The 21,346-nt window shown below is 38.2% G+C and overlaps 1 protein-coding gene across 7 annotated transcripts in view; it reads left to right on the top strand.

The window, feature by feature from the left end:
- grik1a (glutamate receptor, ionotropic, kainate 1a) overlaps positions 1 to 21,346 on the top strand; it is a 48,680-nt gene that overhangs the window by 15,645 nt on the left and 11,689 nt on the right. For 5 of the 7 annotated variants that reach the window (XM_057320909.1, XM_057320902.1, XM_057320905.1 and 2 more), the window contains exons 2-13: positions 3,779 to 3,946; positions 4,471 to 4,728; positions 8,165 to 8,346; positions 8,629 to 8,682; positions 9,061 to 9,234; positions 10,475 to 10,618; positions 13,796 to 13,903; positions 14,177 to 14,221; positions 16,274 to 16,381; positions 16,838 to 17,041; positions 18,609 to 18,832; positions 20,251 to 20,369. In XM_057320909.1, coding sequence (XP_057176892.1) covers positions 3,779 to 3,946; positions 4,471 to 4,728; positions 8,165 to 8,346; positions 8,629 to 8,682; positions 9,061 to 9,234; positions 10,475 to 10,618; positions 13,796 to 13,903; positions 14,177 to 14,221; positions 16,274 to 16,381; positions 16,838 to 17,041; positions 18,609 to 18,832; positions 20,251 to 20,369 — 1,788 coding nt within the window. The remainder of the gene's footprint in view (positions 1 to 3,778; positions 3,947 to 4,470; positions 4,729 to 8,164; positions 8,347 to 8,628; positions 8,683 to 9,060; positions 9,235 to 10,474; positions 10,619 to 13,795; positions 13,904 to 14,176; positions 14,222 to 16,273; positions 16,382 to 16,837; positions 17,042 to 18,608; positions 18,833 to 20,250; positions 20,370 to 21,346) is intronic. The other 2 variants (XM_057320908.1, XM_057320910.1) reach the window with 1 other exon arrangement.

Here is a 21,346-nt window from a genome sequence, read left to right as displayed (position 1 = left end):
ATAGGTGCATTCCAGGACCTGGCGTTCGCTGAGCCTCGTGTCAATAACAGTTGTTATTTCAGTAACAAGGGCGTTTTCAGGTCTGACACTTACAGGATGTTCGCTTGAATACGATTCCCTCTTATATAACAAAAGCTCGGGTTAAAATTGTGGTCCTAGTTCACTGCATCTTTAAGTCTAAGGGTGATAACTTGCTACTTATGAATAATTTCCTAGACAAGAGAATTTCATTGAACAAACCTCTGAAGGGATAAGAGAAACATACAAAATATGCAGAGCGGGGGGTCGCGAGGACCAGGATTAAGAACCGTTGCTATAAACTGTATGCTGTCGGTTATGTTTTGGGCATGTTAAGTCGAATGCACGTTAAACATTATTATGTGACAAACCACCTAAGTTTTCATTTAAAACAGCAGGATTCACAAAAGTTAAGTAGTTTGCATCTCTAAAATCTTACCGTTTATAATTTTTATTGTTAAACAGTTGGCATTATAATGTTTGACTTCCCATATCTCACTACTCCAGAGTCATCAAACTGAATTTGCACTTGGTTTCTGTTAGCACCCGCCTACCGAACTTCTGTCATACAGTCTTCTTCAATTGAATTGGCTGAAACGTCTGTCTTCTTCAGTTTGATTGGTTTAAGTTCTGCTTGGCCTCTGTAATTTGATTTGCTAGAATTCTCTAAACCCTGTTTGATTGGTCAACCTTTTGACATTGACGAGCACTGTTACCGCTGTGGCCAGGGCATAGAAATCACAAGTGAGCAAAAGAAAATATTATTATTATTTCTTTATATCCTTAAAGTGCCCACATTGAGCAGCGGCCCACCGGGAAAACTTCAGGTCCTCCATACGGCCAGTCCGCCACTGCTTTGAAGCACATTTAGAGAAGTTATTCTCTCTTTTATTGATAACATGATTGTAATATTTGATACTTACACAAGGTAACGTTAAGGGCACAGGCCACTGCAAAAAGATTTTATTCTTGTCATTGCACACTGCTGGCATCTAGAATGATTTTGATCAGCATTTTATGGTTAATTTCAGAGGGCTCTCTCAACTTATATCTTACATTTTGCTATTTGTAATATTGTTCATATCGTAATCGGAATTATATCGTATCGACCGAAATGAAGAAATGTATTTCAATACACATTTTGGCCATATCGTCCAGCCCTAGCGTGTGCTGAGTGGTGTAAATGTAGATGCTGTGGTGTTATGGGTGGTTGCCAGAGCTTTGCTAAAGAGTTCAGATTGATTTTTCATCATTGCTGTGAAGTTGCTAGGATTTAGTATTATAAATATTTTTATCTGCCATAGTCAAAATTGAAATATCTTTAAATATGAGCTATAATAAAACGTTAGCAAGCATATTTCATTAAAATACCCTTTAGCTAAGTCCATAAATTAATGTCATTCATTTGTAAAAGGATGCTGCTTAATTCACGTGCCTTCACCAGATGTTTATTGTAAGGGCAGAATGCATGTAATGACATAAACATCAAGATTCATTAAAGTTTTGGTCTCACGGGTAAACTGCAAAGGCTCTGGATCCCTTGGGTACCTTTTTCCAATGAATAGAAATAAAGCATTAAGCATGCTCAAGTAACCATTGTGGTGCCTATGAGAGATACACAACAAGTGTCTTACGTGCCACTCTGTCTGATTTTCTTACATTGTGTTACTAACTCTTGTAGATGACATTAAATCCCTGTTGTTCCGATGACTCTTAAAGTGCCAATTAAAGTGACGTTAAATTGACTTGGTGTTTCCGGGATAATGAAACATCAAAGAGGGATCGGTAAGACCTTAAACAGTCATAGTAAGTAAATAAACTTATATTAGTAAAAATGTAGACCAGGCACTTTTCAAAAAACTAACAGAGAGTTGTTTGCCATGAAAAAACTGTTATCAATGTTATGTCGGTGCAGCTGTCTCGTCTAGAAAAGCTTGCGGCTAGGTTCTCATCTCACCCCTCGATCGGAGCCAACCTGGCCATCTCTCTCTGTATAAAAGCAATCCGTTTTTCACAGACTAAATCTCTCCCTCTGTGGCGCGTTCAGTTCTCCCATCCACGAGGGACTATCTGAACATCAAGTGTGTTGCCCACAGCAACGCTGCACAGACTTTTTGGCTCTGAAGTTCTTCCCTTTCCAATCAGCTCTCAATAAACCAAAACAAACTCTGAAACCTGCTCTCACAGAGAATCGGCTCATTCGCGAGTCTCATCTCACGCATTAACATTTCCCGTTAAATTATTCTTATCTCCATTCAGTATTTTCATTGAAGAGCCAATCTGTCAGTTTTACTGGTGGAGGTTTGCCGTTTATTGGTGAATTAATGGCCTGTTATTTCCCACTTGCTGGCGGTCTATGAATAGAGCCCACTCTCAGGTGGATGTCTTCCAGACGGATCTTTCCTGTTCTTGATTGTATTTGCATGTTACGTCGCCCCCAAGGTTTGTAGCATTACAAGTAATAAGGTGACGGTGTGTTTAGTAACAGATGCTCATGCATAATTCGGTAGATAAACACTCACTTAGTCCAGAAGTCTATGCAACGTTGAGTTTTACGCACCCCGCTGTGTAAAAAAATCACTGCTTGACTGGCATATTGAAATGAAGTCTGATGTTTCATTATTGTGTGATGATTCGCATGTGATCGGTCTTTTTTGATCTCAGTGATTTGCGAGTGATTTTTATCTGCGGCTGCTAAATCCAGAGTAATTTTGTGTAATTGCGACAACAAGCTTCACTGCGAGGGGCCGGTGTTGTACCGAAATTCGACTCCCCGTGAGATTCACTGCTCCGGGGGTACGTGTGTTCACTACTCTCTGGATGGGTTAAATGCAGAGGTCACATTTCGTTGCCTTGTACCTTCGTACATGTGCAATGACAATAAATTGAATCTAAATCTAAAATCTAAAAAAAATATATATATATAAATTACGACTCCCCTACTTCTGATTGGTTCATTCACTTAGGATGCTGCTTTGTGATTGGTCCCTATCTCTAAATCCCGCGCCCACACCTAATCCTAACCCTAACCTTCGTAGGGGAAAACAGGGGAGTCGTAATCTCATGGGGAGTAGGATTTTGATACAACACCGGTTTAAAAATGGCACGTTAAAGGTCGAACGCAGCATTCGCCAATTAGACCGGTTTCTGGCTAAGCTGCTAAATCTGCATGATTTGCCATTTCATACTTTTTAAATGTTATGAGAATCACGGAATAACCCGATATAACCCGTTTAGCGCAGACATCACATACTTAGTACTGACATTTAGAGGGCGTCTCGCATAATGGCGGTGTAAATTATTCAAGAGCGCAAGTAAAGCAGCCGTTGTATTTCACTGCATGCGTTGCTCTGATCATGATTTAAATGAGACTTTTTGTGAATTATTGAGGGTATGCGTTCATAAAATAGTCATTGCTTTTGCAAGCTGTGTTTCTGTAGCTCAACCGGTACAGAAAAGCAATGGCAAGGTCTCGAGTCGGTTCGCGGAGAGTGCAGCAGTTGCTAATAAAAACTGCATGACTTAAGTGCACTGCATGCGTCTGCATAGCAAATGCATAAATGTAAATGTCTTCCTTATTCAATATGCGTTAGCTTTAGCATTAAACTGTTTCTATTTGTATTTACCATTATCTTGGCACTATTTCTTTAAATAATAGAAGCGGTTTGTTGTTATTAGTGGTTGTTAATGTGTTTTTACATGTAATGAGACGATCAATCAGGAATAAAGGACTTGTTGCTTACCTTTGTTTTGGTTGCAGGAGGCATCTTTGAGACGCGGGAGAATGAGCCTGTCAGTATGGATGAACTCGCCTTTAAATTTGCTGTTACTAGCATTAACCGAAACAGAACCTTGATGCCAAACACCACGTTGACCTACGACATCCAGAGAGTGAACCTCTTTGACAGTTTCGAGGCCTCGCGAAGAGGTACTAAACTTTGGAAACTTATAATTGTTTTAATTCAGTATTGAGTTGGTTATGTATAGGGATAGTTCCTGTCCTGTCATTTCAAACCTATATGACTTTCTGTCTTCTGCAGAACATAAAAGAAGATATTTTGAAGAATGTTGGTAATCAAAAACGACGGACCCATTCACTTCTATTGTATGGGCCAATGTAAGTCAATGGGTACCCCCGTTGTTTGGTCACCAACATTCTTTGTGTTCTGCAGAAGAAAGAAAGAGGTTTAAACAGGTTTCAAACGACAATAGGCTGAGTAAATGATGACAGAAGATTCGTTTTTGGTTGAACTATCCCTTTAAAAAGTCAAGGTAATTGAATTAAAATTTGCAGAAACTAACAAAGCCCTCAGTTTGCTTTCTTTCTATAGCTTTCTTTGTTCTATTCTTCTCTCCAAACTTTTCATTCTCTTTGCTTTTCTTTAACACAACCTGTCTCATGTCACTTCTTTTCCTTCCCCTGTCGGTTCTCTTTTCTTCTCTTTCTCTCAGTATGTGACCAGTTGGCCCTGGGGGTCGCGGCGGTCTTCGGGCCCGCTCATAGCTCCTCAGTCAGCGCCGTCCAATCCATTTGCAATGCCCTGGAGGTGCCACACATCCAGACCCGCTGGAAACACCCGTCTGTGGACAATAAAGACAATTTTTACATTAACCTCTACCCAGAGTACACCTCCATAAGCAGGGCTATTCTGGACATTGTCGTTTTCTACAAATGGAAGTCTGTTACCGTGGTGTATGAGGACAGCACAGGTGAGTGACTGAGAATTTTTTCAGAGGGATTTTTGAAGGGCATCTCAATGTGCTGAGGTTTGTTGAAAGCCTTTTTGAAGTGGGATCTTCACAACTTTACGCTTCACCTTGCCTTTAAATGTGACACTGCAGGCCACAGCATCGTACTGAAATCCTCATAAATTAAACAGTTTCGTATGTATTTGATCTCACTTTTTCGTGGAAAAAGTAACTGGTGTCCACACGTATTTGCATCCATTTGAAAGAAGCGGGAATCCTAACTGAATACAGAAAATGATCCCCTGTTGCGTTCTCCAAATGGATTAACATTGTGTGTCATTTGGAGGACATTTTATAAGAATTCAAGTTCCCTGTGGCTGTGTAGTTACGGTTGAGTTTTACATGGCACTGTTTCTTCAACCAAAAGGCAATTCTAGTTGTAATTTTCTCGCTGTGTGTTAATGTCAGCACTCTAGGAATCAAATCCATGACCTTGGTGTTGTTGCTACTCTACCATTTGATCTTAGCATTAATGTTGGCAGCATTGACTTTTCTTAGGCAGTTTGATTTATATTACTGCTTTGTTGCCTTTGGAATGAACATCAAGTTAATATCACACTTTGAATTTGACATATTTTGATTTCTTAGCCTCTGCTGAACCTAGAGGTTATGCTTATTCAAAGTCTGACTAAAATGGTAAAAGCAATGACTAAATATTGAACAATGTTTTTGATTTAAACACTTTCTGATCAGTTCAGGCACGTATTTCATGACTTTTTCATAGATGGTGTCAGATTATTCAGCAAATAAGAAAGATAAGAGATTAGGGACTGTTGTTACTGAGAAACAGGTTGTCAAGTAGAGTTTAGGGCATTCATGGGGTTACAAAAAGTAAAAAATAAATCCTAGCACGCATGATTCAGAGTTCTGGTTGTTGTGTTGCTTAAAGTCCTAGTGAAATAAAAAATTACAATGCCTATTTTTTCATGAAATATTGGGTCATATATGGGTCATTTTCTTTTTTAAATTCGTGTGCCCTCATAATCTTTAGTTAAAATCTGAAAATGCACTTCCTTCCTGTCATGACTATCCATCTTAAATGACATACGTTAGACGGCTTGGGCGGAGCATTCGTTAACTCCTCCCCTTCAACTGTAAGTCTGCTGCCAGTTCTATTTCAAAATGCAACGGCTGTTTTTATACATCCAATCAAATCGCAGAGAAAGATGAAAGCCACGGCCACTATTTTTCTCATTAGAAATTCCATTCACTCGGAAGTGCGTCAAAATACGGAAGTTAAACGATCGCAACTTCCGGTTCACGGGGACATTAAAGGCATAGTTCACCCAAAAATGAAAATTATTGCATCATTTATTCACCCTCATGCCGTTCAAAACCTATTGACTCTGTTCTGTGAAACACAAAAGAAGATATTTTGAGAAATGTCTTTGTAGTTGTGTGTCAATGGTTGCTAATGTTGTTTGTTATTTTCAGAACATCTTCTTTTGTGTTGTGCAGAAGAAAGAAACTCATGCAGGTTTGAAATGCCTATAGGTTGAGTAAATGATGAAAGATCTGGCCTACATCATGTCTTGATCCTATTCCAGCTTGCTCTCTCAACATATTCCTGCCGATTCTCTTTTACTAAAAAATGTGAGAAAGTTTGCCAGGAATTAATTTATGAAACTCTGTAATTGTTCACAGAAGGTATAATAAATGATAACATTAGGCCGGTACAAGGTAAAATTCTGCAGTTCATCAATACTTTTCAGTGATTCCACAATGAATTGCTTAACACGTCCAAACCTTTTATGCATTCAAAGAACTTACTTGCTTTCAACTTTGAAACTAATTTTGAATGTAAATCTAATGTAAGAAAACAAATACAAAGTACAAGAAAACACAACAACCACATGCAAAAAATCTGCCCCAAAATATATTCCTATTCAACATCCTTTAAATGAACCCAAAGTGTGCTGACAGTGTAGTCAAAATGTACTTCTAAAAAGATGAAAATTGCTTCAACAGAAACCATTTGTAACAAACAGACCAGCTTTGAAATGGTGAGTCACAAGCAGTGATTTGTATTGAAATCATTAGGAGAGCTCAGGGAACAGATGCCAAACCAAATTTACAGCAATATAAACGCTCCTAATATTACACATCACACCAGCTGAGTTGTGTGTACAATAGTCTAACAATGGTCTGACAGTAGTCTAATTTGTTTCGCAATACCGTGACCTGTTTACTGCAAAACAAATTATACACAACTCTGTGTTTATGTCCGTACAACTCGTACCTTCTTCTTGTTGTATAATCTTATTTATGATCCAATCTTGGCTTGGAGGTGTGTCATTATATGGACAAAACTAAATCAAAGCAAATAACTGTGTTGCCTGTAACTAAAGTGGGTTACACATCTCGTGTTATTGTGCTTCAAAGAAATTGTGTTTGGGTGATATTATTGGGCAATTATGCGAGACTTCAGGCTGGCCATACTGTTAGACAAATTATTTTTGTCATTTTACACTGGCTTATAAGAAATTCATGCCCCAGAATATTAGCCTTGGGATTCTTTGGTTTGATTGATCTTTTTAAACATGAAAAATATATGAACAGACATGTGTTTTTTATTTTGTTATCCAGTTTGGGTGCCCTTGAGTTCAAGTTGCAGTAGAGATGAATCGTTTCAGCTATTTTAAAGGGACAGTTGAAAATTCAAGACATGAAAAATCTGTCTTCATTTACTCACCCTCGAGTTGTTCAAAATCTGTATAAATTCCTTTGTTCTGATAAACACAATGAAAGATATTTGGAATAATGCTTATAACCAAACAGTTCTTGGGCACCATTGACTACTAGTAGGAAAAATTTCTTTATAAATGTCTTTGTTCTGTTGAACACAAAGGAAGATATTTTGAAGAATGTAGGAAAGCAAACAGTTCTGGGGCACCATTGTCGTTTTTCCTACTATGGTAGTCAATGGTTGCCAACAACTGTTTGGTTACAAGCATTCTTCCAAATATCTTTCATCTGAACAAAGAAACGTATACTGACTTGAAACTCATGGGTGAGAAAATCATCACAGAATTTTTATTTTTGCGTAAACTGTGCCATTAAGACACAATAGTATAAGTGACTTTAGGCTTGTTAGGTAGCTCATATCCACTAGCCATACTTGAATTACGTGTGTAATAAAAAAAGTATTTGGCCTACTGCTGTCTAACCAATTACTTCGTACCACAGTAGACCAGGTTGACTCTTCAGTAAAAGATAGCAAGCCCTGAAAACATCGTTGTGAATTGACAGGATAAACAACCGCCAATTTATTGTCCCGTAAACATCTGTCACCACACTGGGGAAATTAAAAGGTGCAATTACTGGAGCTAGTGATGGGTTTCACTTCTCTCACGTTGCGGCCCACCTTCGATCACTCTTTTGTGTTTGTCATTTAAAGGATTAATGCGCATGCAGGAACTGATCAAAGCTCCTGCGAAAAACAGCCTGAAGATCCGCATTCGCCAGCTGCCTCCGGGAGGAGGTGACTCTCGCCCCCTGCTGAAAGAGATGAAGAAGGAAAAGGAGTTTTACATCATCTTCGACTGCTCCTACCAAGTAGCTGCCGAACTTCTGAAACAGGTGGAGAGCGCAAGCGCCGTCCTTTTCAATAGTCGCCCGTTCTGAACTTTGGTTGAACTCGTAAGCTATAACAGATATGAATTGAAAATGGATCGGAAGTGCTTTAACATGCTGTGACCCAGCAGGCATTTCAGAGCCGTGCTTTAAAGCACAGAGATAATTTGTGGCACGCTTTGTTCGTCTCAAAATACTCCTGAAAGCGTCTTTTTTTAAACACAACCCGTCATTGGTTTTTTCCCCTTTCGGATTCATGCAGAAATGTTTTGTGTTTTTCCCCCGCAGCTGATGTCGATGGGTATGATGACTGAATACTATCACTTCTTCTTTACTACTTTGGTGAGTATGAAAAACGCCCCGCTGCTTACTTTTATTATAAAAGCATTTTTTCGTAGGATTGGGTGATGAGCAGGCAAATATCATTTTTTCGTGAATTGTCAAAGGCGAAGTATTATCACAATGGCCTTTTTAGGCTTAACCGCAAAGAAACCAGTTACATGATATAAAGAATCGCTGTTGTGCAAAGTGTACTTAGCTTTATAGGCAACTGAAATTAAAATCCAGTTTTGTAGTTTATGGTTATTGTCTTTCAGCTTTGAATGCAGTTATTGCATTGCAATAAGGTTGACTAAGGTAACTAAACACATTTGGGAAAACGGACAAAAAATTATGACTCATCTTACTTTGTTTAGTGGAAATATTTTTTATGCCTTTCAGGATTTGTTTGCTCTGGATCTCGAGCCGTACCGTTACAGTGGGGTCAACATGACGACCTTCCGTCTTCTGAATCTAGACGAGCCGTATGTGGCATCTGTGATCCAGAAGTGGTCCACTGAGCGTCACCTGGCGCCACCCAAACCTGACAGCGGATTGATGAGCGGCATAATGACTGTGAGGATAGAAAATAAGCGTTGAATTTCAAATACACTGTATGAAAAAAAAGTATTGGGACGTCCCCTTCTAATGAACAGGTTTGACTCAAGTCATTTCTGTGAGCACAAATCTTAATGATACAGCATATAATAATATTCTAGAGAATTGTGTGCCTCTTATTTTATTTCAGCAGTTTGGGCATGACTCTTTTCTATCCCATGACAATGCCCCGTGCACAAAGCAAGCTTCAAAAAGAAATGATTGATTCAGTCTAGTGTGGAAGAACTTGACTGGTCTGGCTAAAGCCCAGACCTGAACACCTTTGAGCCAAACACTCATCACCCAAACCCATCAATGACTTGTACACAGGGGTACAAAGGGTCTTTCCAAAACTGTTGCAACAAAGATGGGAACCAAATTTTTTAATATGGTATAGTATTAATATTTGTTTTGATTGAAATTACAATTGGCGTCCCATTACTTTTGTCCATAAATGCTAATTTGCATATAGATCTGAAATCAAATTAATCCCTAATTTCTTTCTTCAATTTCCTGTAAAAGTAAAATGATTGGGATTAATTCACATTTACTCACTAATCTACCAGTCCTCCAGAAGGCACTGTAGATACTGCCAGCACACTCAGTCTCATTAGACATGCATGGAGGGCTTAAAGCAGAAAGCAGATTTATTCAAATCTATTTTTACCATCCCGGTCACATATGAGCTCAAAAGAACACAATAACACTGAACATAAGGCGGTGGGTGGGAGTTTTACCTTATGGTATAAAAAGAAACAAAACTATGGTTCAGTATGTTATGAATCGTGAACAAACATTTTTTTTGCGTCCAGTAGGATACAAAATCTGATGCCACAAATGTATTAAAGGGATACTTCACCGAAAAATGAAAATTCTGTCATTAATTACTCGCCCTCTCACTATCATTGATTACCAGTAGGGAAAATTATCGTATCATTTTTTTTGTTCCGTTAAACACAAAAGAAGATATTTTGAGGAATTTAGGAAAGCAAACTGGGGTTCTGGGGCACTTTTGACTCTTACTATGGTAGTCAATATATTTCTTTGTGTTCAACCAAACATAGGAATTTATACAAGTTTGCAACAACTTGATGGTGAGTAATTCATGACAGAATTTTTATTTTTGGGTGAAGTAATCCCTGAAGTCTGATGATTATTAGAACACGTTTCATGTGTTGTGATGTTTGATCCCTGTTGTGCGTTCTTCTTCCTCCTCCAGACAGAAGCTGCGCTGATGTATGATGCGGTGTTCATGGTCACTGTGGCGTCCCAGCGGGCGACACAAATGACCGTGAGCTCCTTGCAGTGCCACAGACACAAACCCTGGAGGTACGGCCCGCGCTTCATGAACTTGTTTAAAGAGGTGAGAACAAGAACCAAAAAATGTGTCTTCATTGATTATCGTAAACTTGACACTCTGGTACGATGTCAGAATTCAACTTGAAAATGAATAGTTATTTTCACCTGAGTACGATTATGCATTGGACTCAAGTATCTTAAAGTAAACATTCTTATGTTTTAAAATTGACTGATGAGATCAAAAGACATTATTAAAACACATTTCTGATTTTCGTCTTTATGAAAAATACATTGACATTTATGAAACTGGCAGATTTTATCCAAAGCGACTTACATTACATTATACTATACATTTGTTTCTGAGTATGTAAAATAAATGTATAAATTAAAAATATGTATATTGCATAATTACATAGTTATTACATCAAAAAAATATTCTAATGTAATAAAAAATAAATTTGATTACATCAGAATATTCATGAAAAGTCACTTGAATGTTCTTAAACTTTTAAAAGCAATTTTTGTTTGTCAGATATGTCCTGAAGGTAGCATAAACACATGTTTACAACCAAAACTGTTTCTCAGAGCAACAAGGAGGCTGATGGTGGCTGCTGATATATCTTCATTTTGATGTTGTTGAGTCTCGAATGACCGTAGGATGCTCTCTCTGCTTCTGTGGTCAGAACAACCCCACTTCATGTCTGAGTGTTGGACGTGTGTCCATCCACTCTGAAAACTCAACGAATGATGGCTGTGATAGCACTAAAATAGCAGTCTAGGGGACCAAGCTCCTGCACTTTATTCTGAATGACCTCTTCACTACCATTTGAAGATGGGTTTTCAATTTCACGTTCTTAATGGCTCAGTCTGTCTGAGTGCATCTTCCTCATAGGTGTTAGAAATAGAACGGGCTTCATGGCTGGGTTTTAATGCTGAATTGTGCCACAGTGCATTAGAGAAGGGCCGGCATGGCTTGGCTCAGTCGTACAGTCGTCCATGTGACTTTATTGATGTCACTAAAATAGGTATTTTGAAGAATGTAGAAAAGCAAACATTTCTGGGGCACCATTGTTATTTTTCCTACTATATGGTAGTCAATGGTGGCCAAGAACTGTTTGGTTACAAGCATTTTTCCAAGTATCTTTCTCTGCATAAAGGAAGCACATCTGTAGTCATGATACGTGTGTAGGGGTTTTTTCACTACATTTATCCCTGCTTGGGGCCAAATTGAAGGGTGGAAGTGAAAATGAAGTATAATTATGATATTTTTGGCAGCAAAAATGTTTACGCTCCAATATGTTACGGTCGCCACCCACCGCTTCTCAAAACCAATAAGTGCTGTCATTATAGAATTATACGCAAAAGGAAACACGCAAAAGCTGTGATGTTCCAATAACACCTGCCTAGTCTTACTGAATCATGCACATTATTATCAAAATGTTTTAACTTGATCTATCTCTAAAACAAATTTCCTTTTTGGCTGATGTCACCTAGGTCGTATGGGCAGGATCAATCGTACCCACTCATAAGTGAGATAACACATGAGATCGCTGTTATGTATTAATATCTCAATTACTGTATTTCTGGTTGACATCAATAGGGTTAAACGAAGAGGATTAAAAGAATGGACGCTTTCATCTTCGCGCTTCCCAGATATTTCTCATGAGAGAAAGACGCTGAAATCGATCTTACAAATGTCTACATTATAAGTTTCAGAAGAGATCTCAACAGTGTCTCAAAGTCAGCTCAGATTTGCCATGTCTGCACTTAAATACATTTATATTTTAGCATGAAATTTTTGAAAAAGCAACCTCTGCAAAAACTGTTGTATGTAATGCTTCTTACTGCCTATTAATACTGGATGTCCCTGACAAATGACAGATTTGTAAGAAGTGCAAGCTTCTGTCGTCATGTTCACCATCCAGATGTTCCTTGGCATATGTTTTATATTTCTACTAAGACATTAGGATGCAAAGCATCCTCCTGTCTCCAGTGACGCCAACACAACTATCCTCGCCAGGTCATTACAGCTCACTAATATGGCTCTAATGGTCCATATCAAGGTGAGCATCAAGTCTCCGGGTGTTTCTTCACACAGTAGGCTGCAGTCACCTGAGCCCGAGGTGGTGACTTGTTGACGTCCATCTGCTGCCTCAACATTTCGAGAGTTGCTTTCAGAAACACTGCAACCTTGAAGTGCTGTTTTTTGTGACATCCCACCTGCTTATCAAAGGCAGTGGGAGTTTGAACAGGGCTATTACTCCTGCTTAGGTGTTTGGGCTGATTGAATTCTGGGATTGTCTGCTTTCACTCGTTTGAATTTTTGGTACAACAAAGCCAGACGAAATAGCTACTGGAATGACTGAATACCGGCTTGTTTGCTCTTGCTTTGGAGGACAATATACTTGAGCCAAAGCATTTTCTTTTAAAATATATGTTTTTGTTTTTTCTGTGCAAAAAAGAATCCGAATAAAATCCCAAAGGGAAATATTTATAGCTTTTTCTGAGCTCAAAAACATGCTTCAACTAGGGCTGCCAAAATTAACGACTAATAACGATTCATTGCTTTGCTATTTAAAGCTTTAAAAATAATGAACACAGTTTTTTTACACTCCGAAGTAGCTTTGCTAATGTCTTTATACTGCGTTTACGTTGTTTTTACATTGATTTGCAGATGCATTGTAACAATATACTGCATGTATGATTACAAAGGTTAGTGTTCGGTGCGATTATTTGGTTATTTTTTAATCGATTGACAAGTTTCAACTTTGTCTCAACTGATTTTTCAAAATATCTTTAAGAAACACAAAGTTAGAACTAAATGAGACAATTACTGAGATGCAGTTTTTTACACAATTATTTGGTCTCAAAAGATTGTTGTATCATTGAAAACCTGAGCACATTTGAGTTATTGTTGAGGTCTCGCCTGAAACTATACAGAGGACATGTGATATTATGGTCTTTATCTCATGAGAAAATTCATGAGAAGCAAGAGAATTCAGTCAAACCCAATGCTATTTAGTAGAAACTGAGATATTAAAAACAGCGAATTATTCTTTTCCAATGTGATGCAATTTACCAGGAAAATGTGTCGTTGAATCGCTTCGGGTCTTTGTGTTAAACAGACACTTGTGCCTTCAGGCATCTCAATGTGCCATTATACCTACAGTATGATTGAAAGACACGGCAGTAAACCAGACAATGTGCACCATTTTCTCTGTACACTGTTTTTGCCCCTCAGGCCCAATGGGATGGTTTGACAGGACGAATAGTCCTTAACAAGACTGATGGTTTGCGCAGAGATTTCAACTTAGACCTCATCAGCCTCAAGGAGGACGGGACGGCTAAGGTGAGTCAGCTTAGAGACGTTGTGAAGGTAATGGCGAGAAACTCAATGTTCTGCTGTTTGATCCGTTAACCTTGCAACTATTCATACGAGTAGCCCATTAGTAAGTGTGATTTTTTTATTTGGCATAAATTACTTATTTAGATGAAACTTGAATATGCTTTTCTAAAATCATTTTTAAATGCCAAAGAATAGACATGTTTACCGAGTAGATGATTTTGCATTGAAAGTGTTGTTTTCACGCTGACTGCTCAACTCTTCAACTCTCTCTAAAAGCGTTTGCCCGATGGTGCGTCACGTCCCACTAAATTATGGACAAAGGTTTGTTCCAGTCAGTTCCCTGAATTTGTGATTAAGACCTGTGGAGAACTTGGATTTCCCTCCCTGTGTGATATTCACTTCAATAAACCTGATGCCATTTCATCAGCTTCCCTCCTTGTAGAATTCCCTTCGCTTCCTTATTGAACAAGATTTTTGCCAAAACGTCTTGCTGGGATGCAAATCTCTATGCTCGATAACTAGCGCTAGCACCATTTTCCACAATGCTTCGCACCTCAGTAAGTAACACATCTCCCCGTAAACCCACTCAAGCGTGCGGAAAATGTACATTAATCCACCGACAGATGTTTAGAGAGCGGCTCTAATCTCATTTTTAAAGTTCATTTAAATAAGTCTCTTCTTCCCGACTCCTTTGAGCTGTGTGACAAGTGAAATACACAAACAGTGAGTAGATTAGGCTTTGGTTAACAAAAGGGTTTATCTCAAAGACAAAAGCAAGCCCTTTGGCTGACAGTTTAATTCATTGCTAGTAAAGTGTTTTTAATGACTTTAATAGCTCTCTCTGACTCTAAATTTGAACAATTTCGTAGTTGGACTGCATTCAAACCCACAACGTTGACATTGCAAGCGCCAAGCATCATTTTCATATGGCAAATGAGAAGTCGTGATGTGCATAATTTGCGCACAGTCTGTACGTTTGCATTCAGGTTCGTTTTCAACCAACCTCATTCAGCCTCCTTGAAAACCTTGAATTAAAGCGGATTCACGAAACAATGTGCCACGCAAACTGTGAAGGTCAGGCTGAAATGATCAGGGACCTTGTTAAAACCTTGTTAAAAATAAACGTCCGCTGCTCTTTCATAACACCAGGATCCCTCGTGCGCTACACCGCAAGAAACAGCCCAAGGTTTGACAGACTTTCCCAAATTTGACTTTTTTTTCACAAATCATATATTACTTCAGTTTGAGCGAGTTTCTTAATAATACATTGATGTTGTTGACGTAATATGTCGTGTTACAATGTTTTCTATTTGTGGTTAAAACGTCGTGGACATACGAAATAATTTGCTCATTTACATCACTTAAAGGTCCAGTCAGTGAAATCTAGCGGCAAGGTTGCGAATTGCAACCAACCGCTCGCTCCACCCCTCCGCTTCAAAACACTACGGCTGACAGAACGTGCTGAATTATATGCAAGGGGACCCGTGGTTTATGTAGATAGAAACAGCTCATTCTAAGGTAATAAAAACATAACGCTTGATTGTGTAAGCTCTTTATACACCTCTGAAGACATGGTTATGTATATTACAGTATATTGCATTTCTGTCAATAGATCCTCTATAAAATGACACACTGGACCTTTAATTGTCATTTGTCACTTTTTTACTTTACTTTCATGAGAGCTTCGGTATACTTCAAAAATCGGACTTCTTTTTTACCAATTTGGGGTTACTTTTTATCATTTTAGGTTCTCCTTGCTTTCTTCTCTCTTGCTATTTAATCCTTATTTAAAGCACATACAGTAATAATGACAAAATGTGTACAAAACAAAATATAGTTTCATTATTGGACGTTTTCCACACCAGTGCATCTAAATACAGCAGTATAAATGTATCTTAAACAATCTTAAACCTGAAATTGTACTAAATTTTATCTGAATGTAACTACGGTTTATTTGGACCTGACCGTAACTAAGTGACTTAATTATCATGTTTGTTGCTTTCTCTCTCTCCTCTCTTTAGTTACCACAAATAGAGTAAATGGATTGCTAAGGGCTCATGCATTTATTTCGAAAGAATTATTAACTCAAGCAAAAACCTCTCGGCTTCTATATTTGACACGTGGCCTACAAATGCTAAGTGCTTGCATGTTTTATTGAACAGGGAGAGGTGTTTTACATATACTGGATTTAATTGATTATCTGTATTAAATTAATATATTTTTACTTGTTTTCACTACCTTCCTGGTGTATTTTGTAAGTCTGCTCCTTTTTTCATCATCATCTCATGTGCTCACAGATGAACTCACATCTAGCTTTTTTTTTAATGCTGCATTGCTTAATTTTTTTTTGGCTTTTTTGCACTGTATTGTTAGATTGGTGTGTGGAACTCTTACACGGGCCTCAGTCTGACCGAGAGGAAGGACAACAACAATATTACAGACTCACTGGCTAACAGGACACTTATTGTCACCACAATCCTGGTAAGACACAGAATTACAGTAATCTACTGTAAAATTATAATGTTTTTCATTTTAATGTTAAGCTTTCTTTAAAATGGTTTTTAATTTGATCTGCATAAATTACATTTAATTGGTTTTGAATTGCATAAATGCACTTTTGCGAAACAAAACATGACACATTATTGATATTTCATTTTGAACCCATTAGGAAAAAGCGATCTTACTGATGCTTCCAAGACGATCACAAGTCATTCTCGTAATGTAATAAAACCTCATTTTAATTCAACAGAATTCAACGCAATGTACTGTAATACATAACAGAAAATCAAATGTGCAAGTTTGCAATGCATAAAACCCTATGCAAAATGGGGCAAGTGACATGCGTCTTGTCGAAAAATAAGAAGCTTATTGGCTTAAATAAGTGGCCTGCACAAACTTCCACCTTTCGCATCATGCATGCATGTTTTTTGTGAACAGGAGAACCCATACGTTATGTTTAAAAAGTCAGACAATGTGCTGTATGGGAATGATCGGTTCGAGGGCTATTGTCTCGACCTGCTAAAGGAGCTCTCCAACATCCTGGGATTCACTTATGAAGTGAAGCTGGTCTCTGATGGGAAATATGGAGCGCAGAATGATAAAGGAGAATGGAATGGGATGGTTCGGGAGCTAATTGACCACGTAAGTGTAAAAACTGTCAATCAAAACAATCATACCTGTCAGGAGGGGACACGGAGAGAACCCAAGCGCAGGCAGCTTGACACGAAACGATGATTTATTTACAAAAATACAAAGCAAAAACCCACGAGGGGGTAAAAGAACGATGACACACAGAGTAAATCACAGACTAAACAGGACATAATAGACTGACTCAACTAGACTTTAACGACACTCGACAAAACTTACACTGACTAGACTTGACTATAACTGCAGACCACGGAACAGGAACAGGAACAAGACGAGAAGTCCTTTGGGACAAGTAACAAAACGAACTAACACAGGACAGAAGACACAAGGGCATAATAAAGGGAACCAAATCAAGAGGGGAACAGGTGCGGGGCATGAAATCATTAACAATCAATAATGAGGAAACGAGGGGGCGGGGACAAAGACTAGACCAGAGAGAGCGCATGTTATGTCAGAACCAACAATAACATGTCTCTCTCCACACAAAACATGAGGCTCTGTCATGATCCTGCCACTAGACCAAGAAAGACATGACATGATGAGGCAGAATCATGACGCATACCATCACAATAAAAGTAAAAGTATGCCATAATGTTACAGTTCTTGTTTATTTTGTCTTTATAATCAACTTTCCTTGTGGCCTCAGTATATCTCAGTAGAGTTTTGGACAGGTGCCTGGATAACAGACTGTTAATGTGTTATTCTGTGATAACTAATTAAACAAAACAATTTCACATCAATTTTTTATATATATTTTTGTATCCTCTCAGCCACTTCAGAAAACACGGGAATCCAGGTTAATTTTTTTTCTGGAATAAAGTGTTTTGTTCTTTTCTAGATAAAAGAACAGTTTTAGGAAGAGCATTACTGGAAACAGTGACTCTCTGGCCTCTGTCTGAGTCACAAATCTCATTTATACAAAAATGTATGCTTCAAACGAAGCATAATGAAGCAATCAAATCTGTTTCCATTTCTTAGATAATCTTGATTTTCTCCGAGTATAAGTAAATGTTTTGTCAGAAGAAAGTCAGGAAAAAGACCGTTGTGTTTGCAAAACATCAAGGTGTACGTTTCCTTTAAGGACAAAAAGAAAACAGAAAAGGTATTTTCCAAAGAAAATTGAAAAGATACTTTGCAATATTAAAAGCACAGAGCACATTGTTTCTTTGATCAGAGTCTCTACTTTTGAATTGGTTACGAATACCTTTATTCTTTATTATTGATTTTTCTTACATTTTCCTGTTAATGCACAACTTGTATGGTGGACATAAAGTCTGGAATATATGCACATTTTTACTTTAAATAATCTTAAAAAAAAAAGACATGTACAGACTAAATGCACTGTAAATCGTTTTGGATTAAAGCGTCTGCCAAATGCATAAATGTAAATGTAAATGTTAAAAAACTTTGTATAGGCAGTCATTTTTCATGAAATGCTCGCAGGCATTACTTGTGATGATCTGAATGCCAATAGTAGCTAAATTATTTTTTTTCAGGAGTCTTGAATTTACCTCCGTTTTTAAAACCCCTTCAAACAATCTCTTCTCATCCCCTTAACTAGATAGCTGACCTGGCAGTGGCTCCGTTGACCATCACTTACGTCAGAGAGAAAGTTATCGACTTTTCCAAACCCTTCATGACCCTGGGCATCAGCATACTGTACCGCAAACCAAACGGCACCAACCCAGGGGTGTTCTCCTTCCTGAACCCGCTCACCCCTGACATCTGGATGTATGTGCTGCTGGCCTGTCTGGGAGTGAGCTGTGTGCTGTTTGTAATAGCCAGGTATGAATGACAATCTGCGGGTGTACCTTTAAAGTGGCGAAGAATTCGTGCAATAAGATCGACCCAATTGTTCAAAAGCGTCTCCCATTTCAGATGTTTTATGGTTTGATATCACATAATAAAGCGCATCATGTGTCATTTGAAGAATACCGCTGCTATCTGTGAGGGAACATCATTTTTAATCTTTTGTTTCTCCTGCACATTTGTCTTTGAAGTTTCTACAAGTCTCGTCTTCAGATCCATTTAAAGTACGCCGACTGATATCACATTGCTTTTAAAATAATGTGGTTTTCACGTGGGATATCTTGTGATATCAGAATCAAAATGCTGATTTGATTTTGACAAGGATCAATAAGTAATAAAGCTGCAGAATTGTGTTATATTGCTGCCGGATCACAGATTAATGATGTAAACATTGCATGACGTGGGGTTGTCCTGATGCACTTTCTTTCCTCGTAAATCCATAATGCACTTTCTCTGCTTCGCTCAGAAATGTTTTGTATTTTGTAAAGGTTGTTGAGGTATTAAAACCCGGTTCACAAGCTGTAGCCTCGGGCAGACATTCAGGTCTGTATACCTAAAGAGAACATCAAGTCAAACGCTACGGAAATGATTGGTTGCTTCTATTAACATGCAAATTAGAATGAAAACGCTGTCCGGTCAGACTCGGTGTAATGGACATCTGGTGGGGTCAGAGTGTTAGTGTGGGTTCACGTGCACAGTGTGACCCATTTGTTGAGAAATACAGCGTGTAGGGAGACTTTGAAACAGTGATCTTGAAATCTGGCACATGCTGCCGTTTATTGAGCGGGTGTCTACACACCGTGAGGCTTGACAAATGAGTCCTGTGACGTCGTCTGAACAGCCATTGATTTACCATAGGGTGGTTTTATAAATGACCCAATTATTGGGGTGTTAGATGGGTGCATGTGTCTTTCAAACGCTCTTGTGTAATTGTTGCGAAAGGACATTTTTGCTAATTCTATCCTAGTTTCTAATGTGAAAAGTGCAATTGTTGAGATTTCTATCTGTAAGGAGTTTTTTCTATCCGATCTTAAAAATGCTTTAACTGGTGTAATGTAATAGTTAGTGGTTTTGACTAGTTCATTTAGATGTTGCTGTATCACATGAAGCACATATTTTTTAGATAACCTCAAAAAATGCCATCCAGATTTCCCTTCATTTCGCAGAAAGCGGAAAGATTAGGAGACCGGAAAGCTTTCTCATTAAATGAGTTGATTTTTAATCTTCAGACCGAGCGGTTATCGATAGCCAGTAGCAAGAAGAACATTTTAGCTGTTCTGCAAATGCGGTTTTGAAATTGCACGCAGCCTCTCGAGCACGATAATAATACTTATGAGAAAGGCGGGCATGTGTCGGACGACTGTGTTAAAACCGTTTATTTTGTGTCCCTCTAGGTTCACTCCGTATGAATGGTATAATCCCCACCCGTGCAACCCGTCGTCTGAAGTTATCGAAAACAACTTCACACTGCTCAATAGTTTGTGGTTTGGAGTCGCGGCTCTGATGCGTCAAGGTATACTGCACACAGCTTCATTTTCAGTTTACGGCAGTGTTTGAGACGAGTCAATAAACTTGGAATCAATTCAGAGACATTACCAATGCAATTTCAGACGCAACCATCCGTATGCAAAATTTGGAGAGCGAAAATAATCTTGTGTGGTGATGATAAATGGCCTAAAAAGCATTTGGACACTTAAAGGGATAGTTTACCCCAAAATGAAAGTTCTGTCATCATTTACTCACCCTCTTGTCATTTCAAACCTGTATGGCTTTCTTTGTTTTGCAGAGCACAAAAGAAGATATTTTGAAGAACTTTGGTAACTGAACAATGGCAGTGCCCATTGACTTGCATTGGTTTTGTGTCCATACAATAGAAGTGAATGGGGACCGACGGTTTTTGTTTACCAACATTCTTCAAAATATCTTCTTTTGTTTTTTGCAGAAGAAAGAAGGTCAAACCGGTTTAAAATGGCAAGAGGGTGAGTAAATGATGACAGAATTTTCATTTCGGGGTGAACTATGCCTTTAAGATTAAGAATAGGATTAGACAACATAATCTTAATTTAAGTAGTATTTATTTTAACATTTCACAAAAACAGCCTAAATCTTTTGGTTTTCAAACATATAAGAACATGTTATATAATATGTTCAATCCAATGACGTTCATACATTTTTAAGTGTCCAACTACATTTTCATGACTTCATTAAACTGTTTCACACAATACACAACTTTTTTCTTAAACGGGCAGTTTCCCGGACAGGGATTATTTTAAACCAGGACTAGGCTTTAGTCAAATTATAATGTTTAAGTCGTTTTTAAAAACATAATTTACAAAAAGACATTACTGGTGTACATATTGAGACACAATAATCACACTTATATATTTTAAGATATGTCATTGCAAGTTGTTTTCGATCAAGAAACTTCTAACATTTAAATTAGTCTGGGACTAGGCTTAAACCCAGTCCGGGAAACCGCCCCTTAGTGGT

Source organism: Triplophysa rosa, linkage group LG22, assembly GCF_024868665.1.
Source record: "Triplophysa rosa linkage group LG22, Trosa_1v2, whole genome shotgun sequence".
Classification (NCBI taxonomy): Eukaryota; Metazoa; Chordata; class Actinopteri; order Cypriniformes; family Nemacheilidae; genus Triplophysa; species Triplophysa rosa.
Note: the sequence above shows the minus strand (reverse complement) of the source record. Positions and strands in the feature narration are given on the sequence as shown.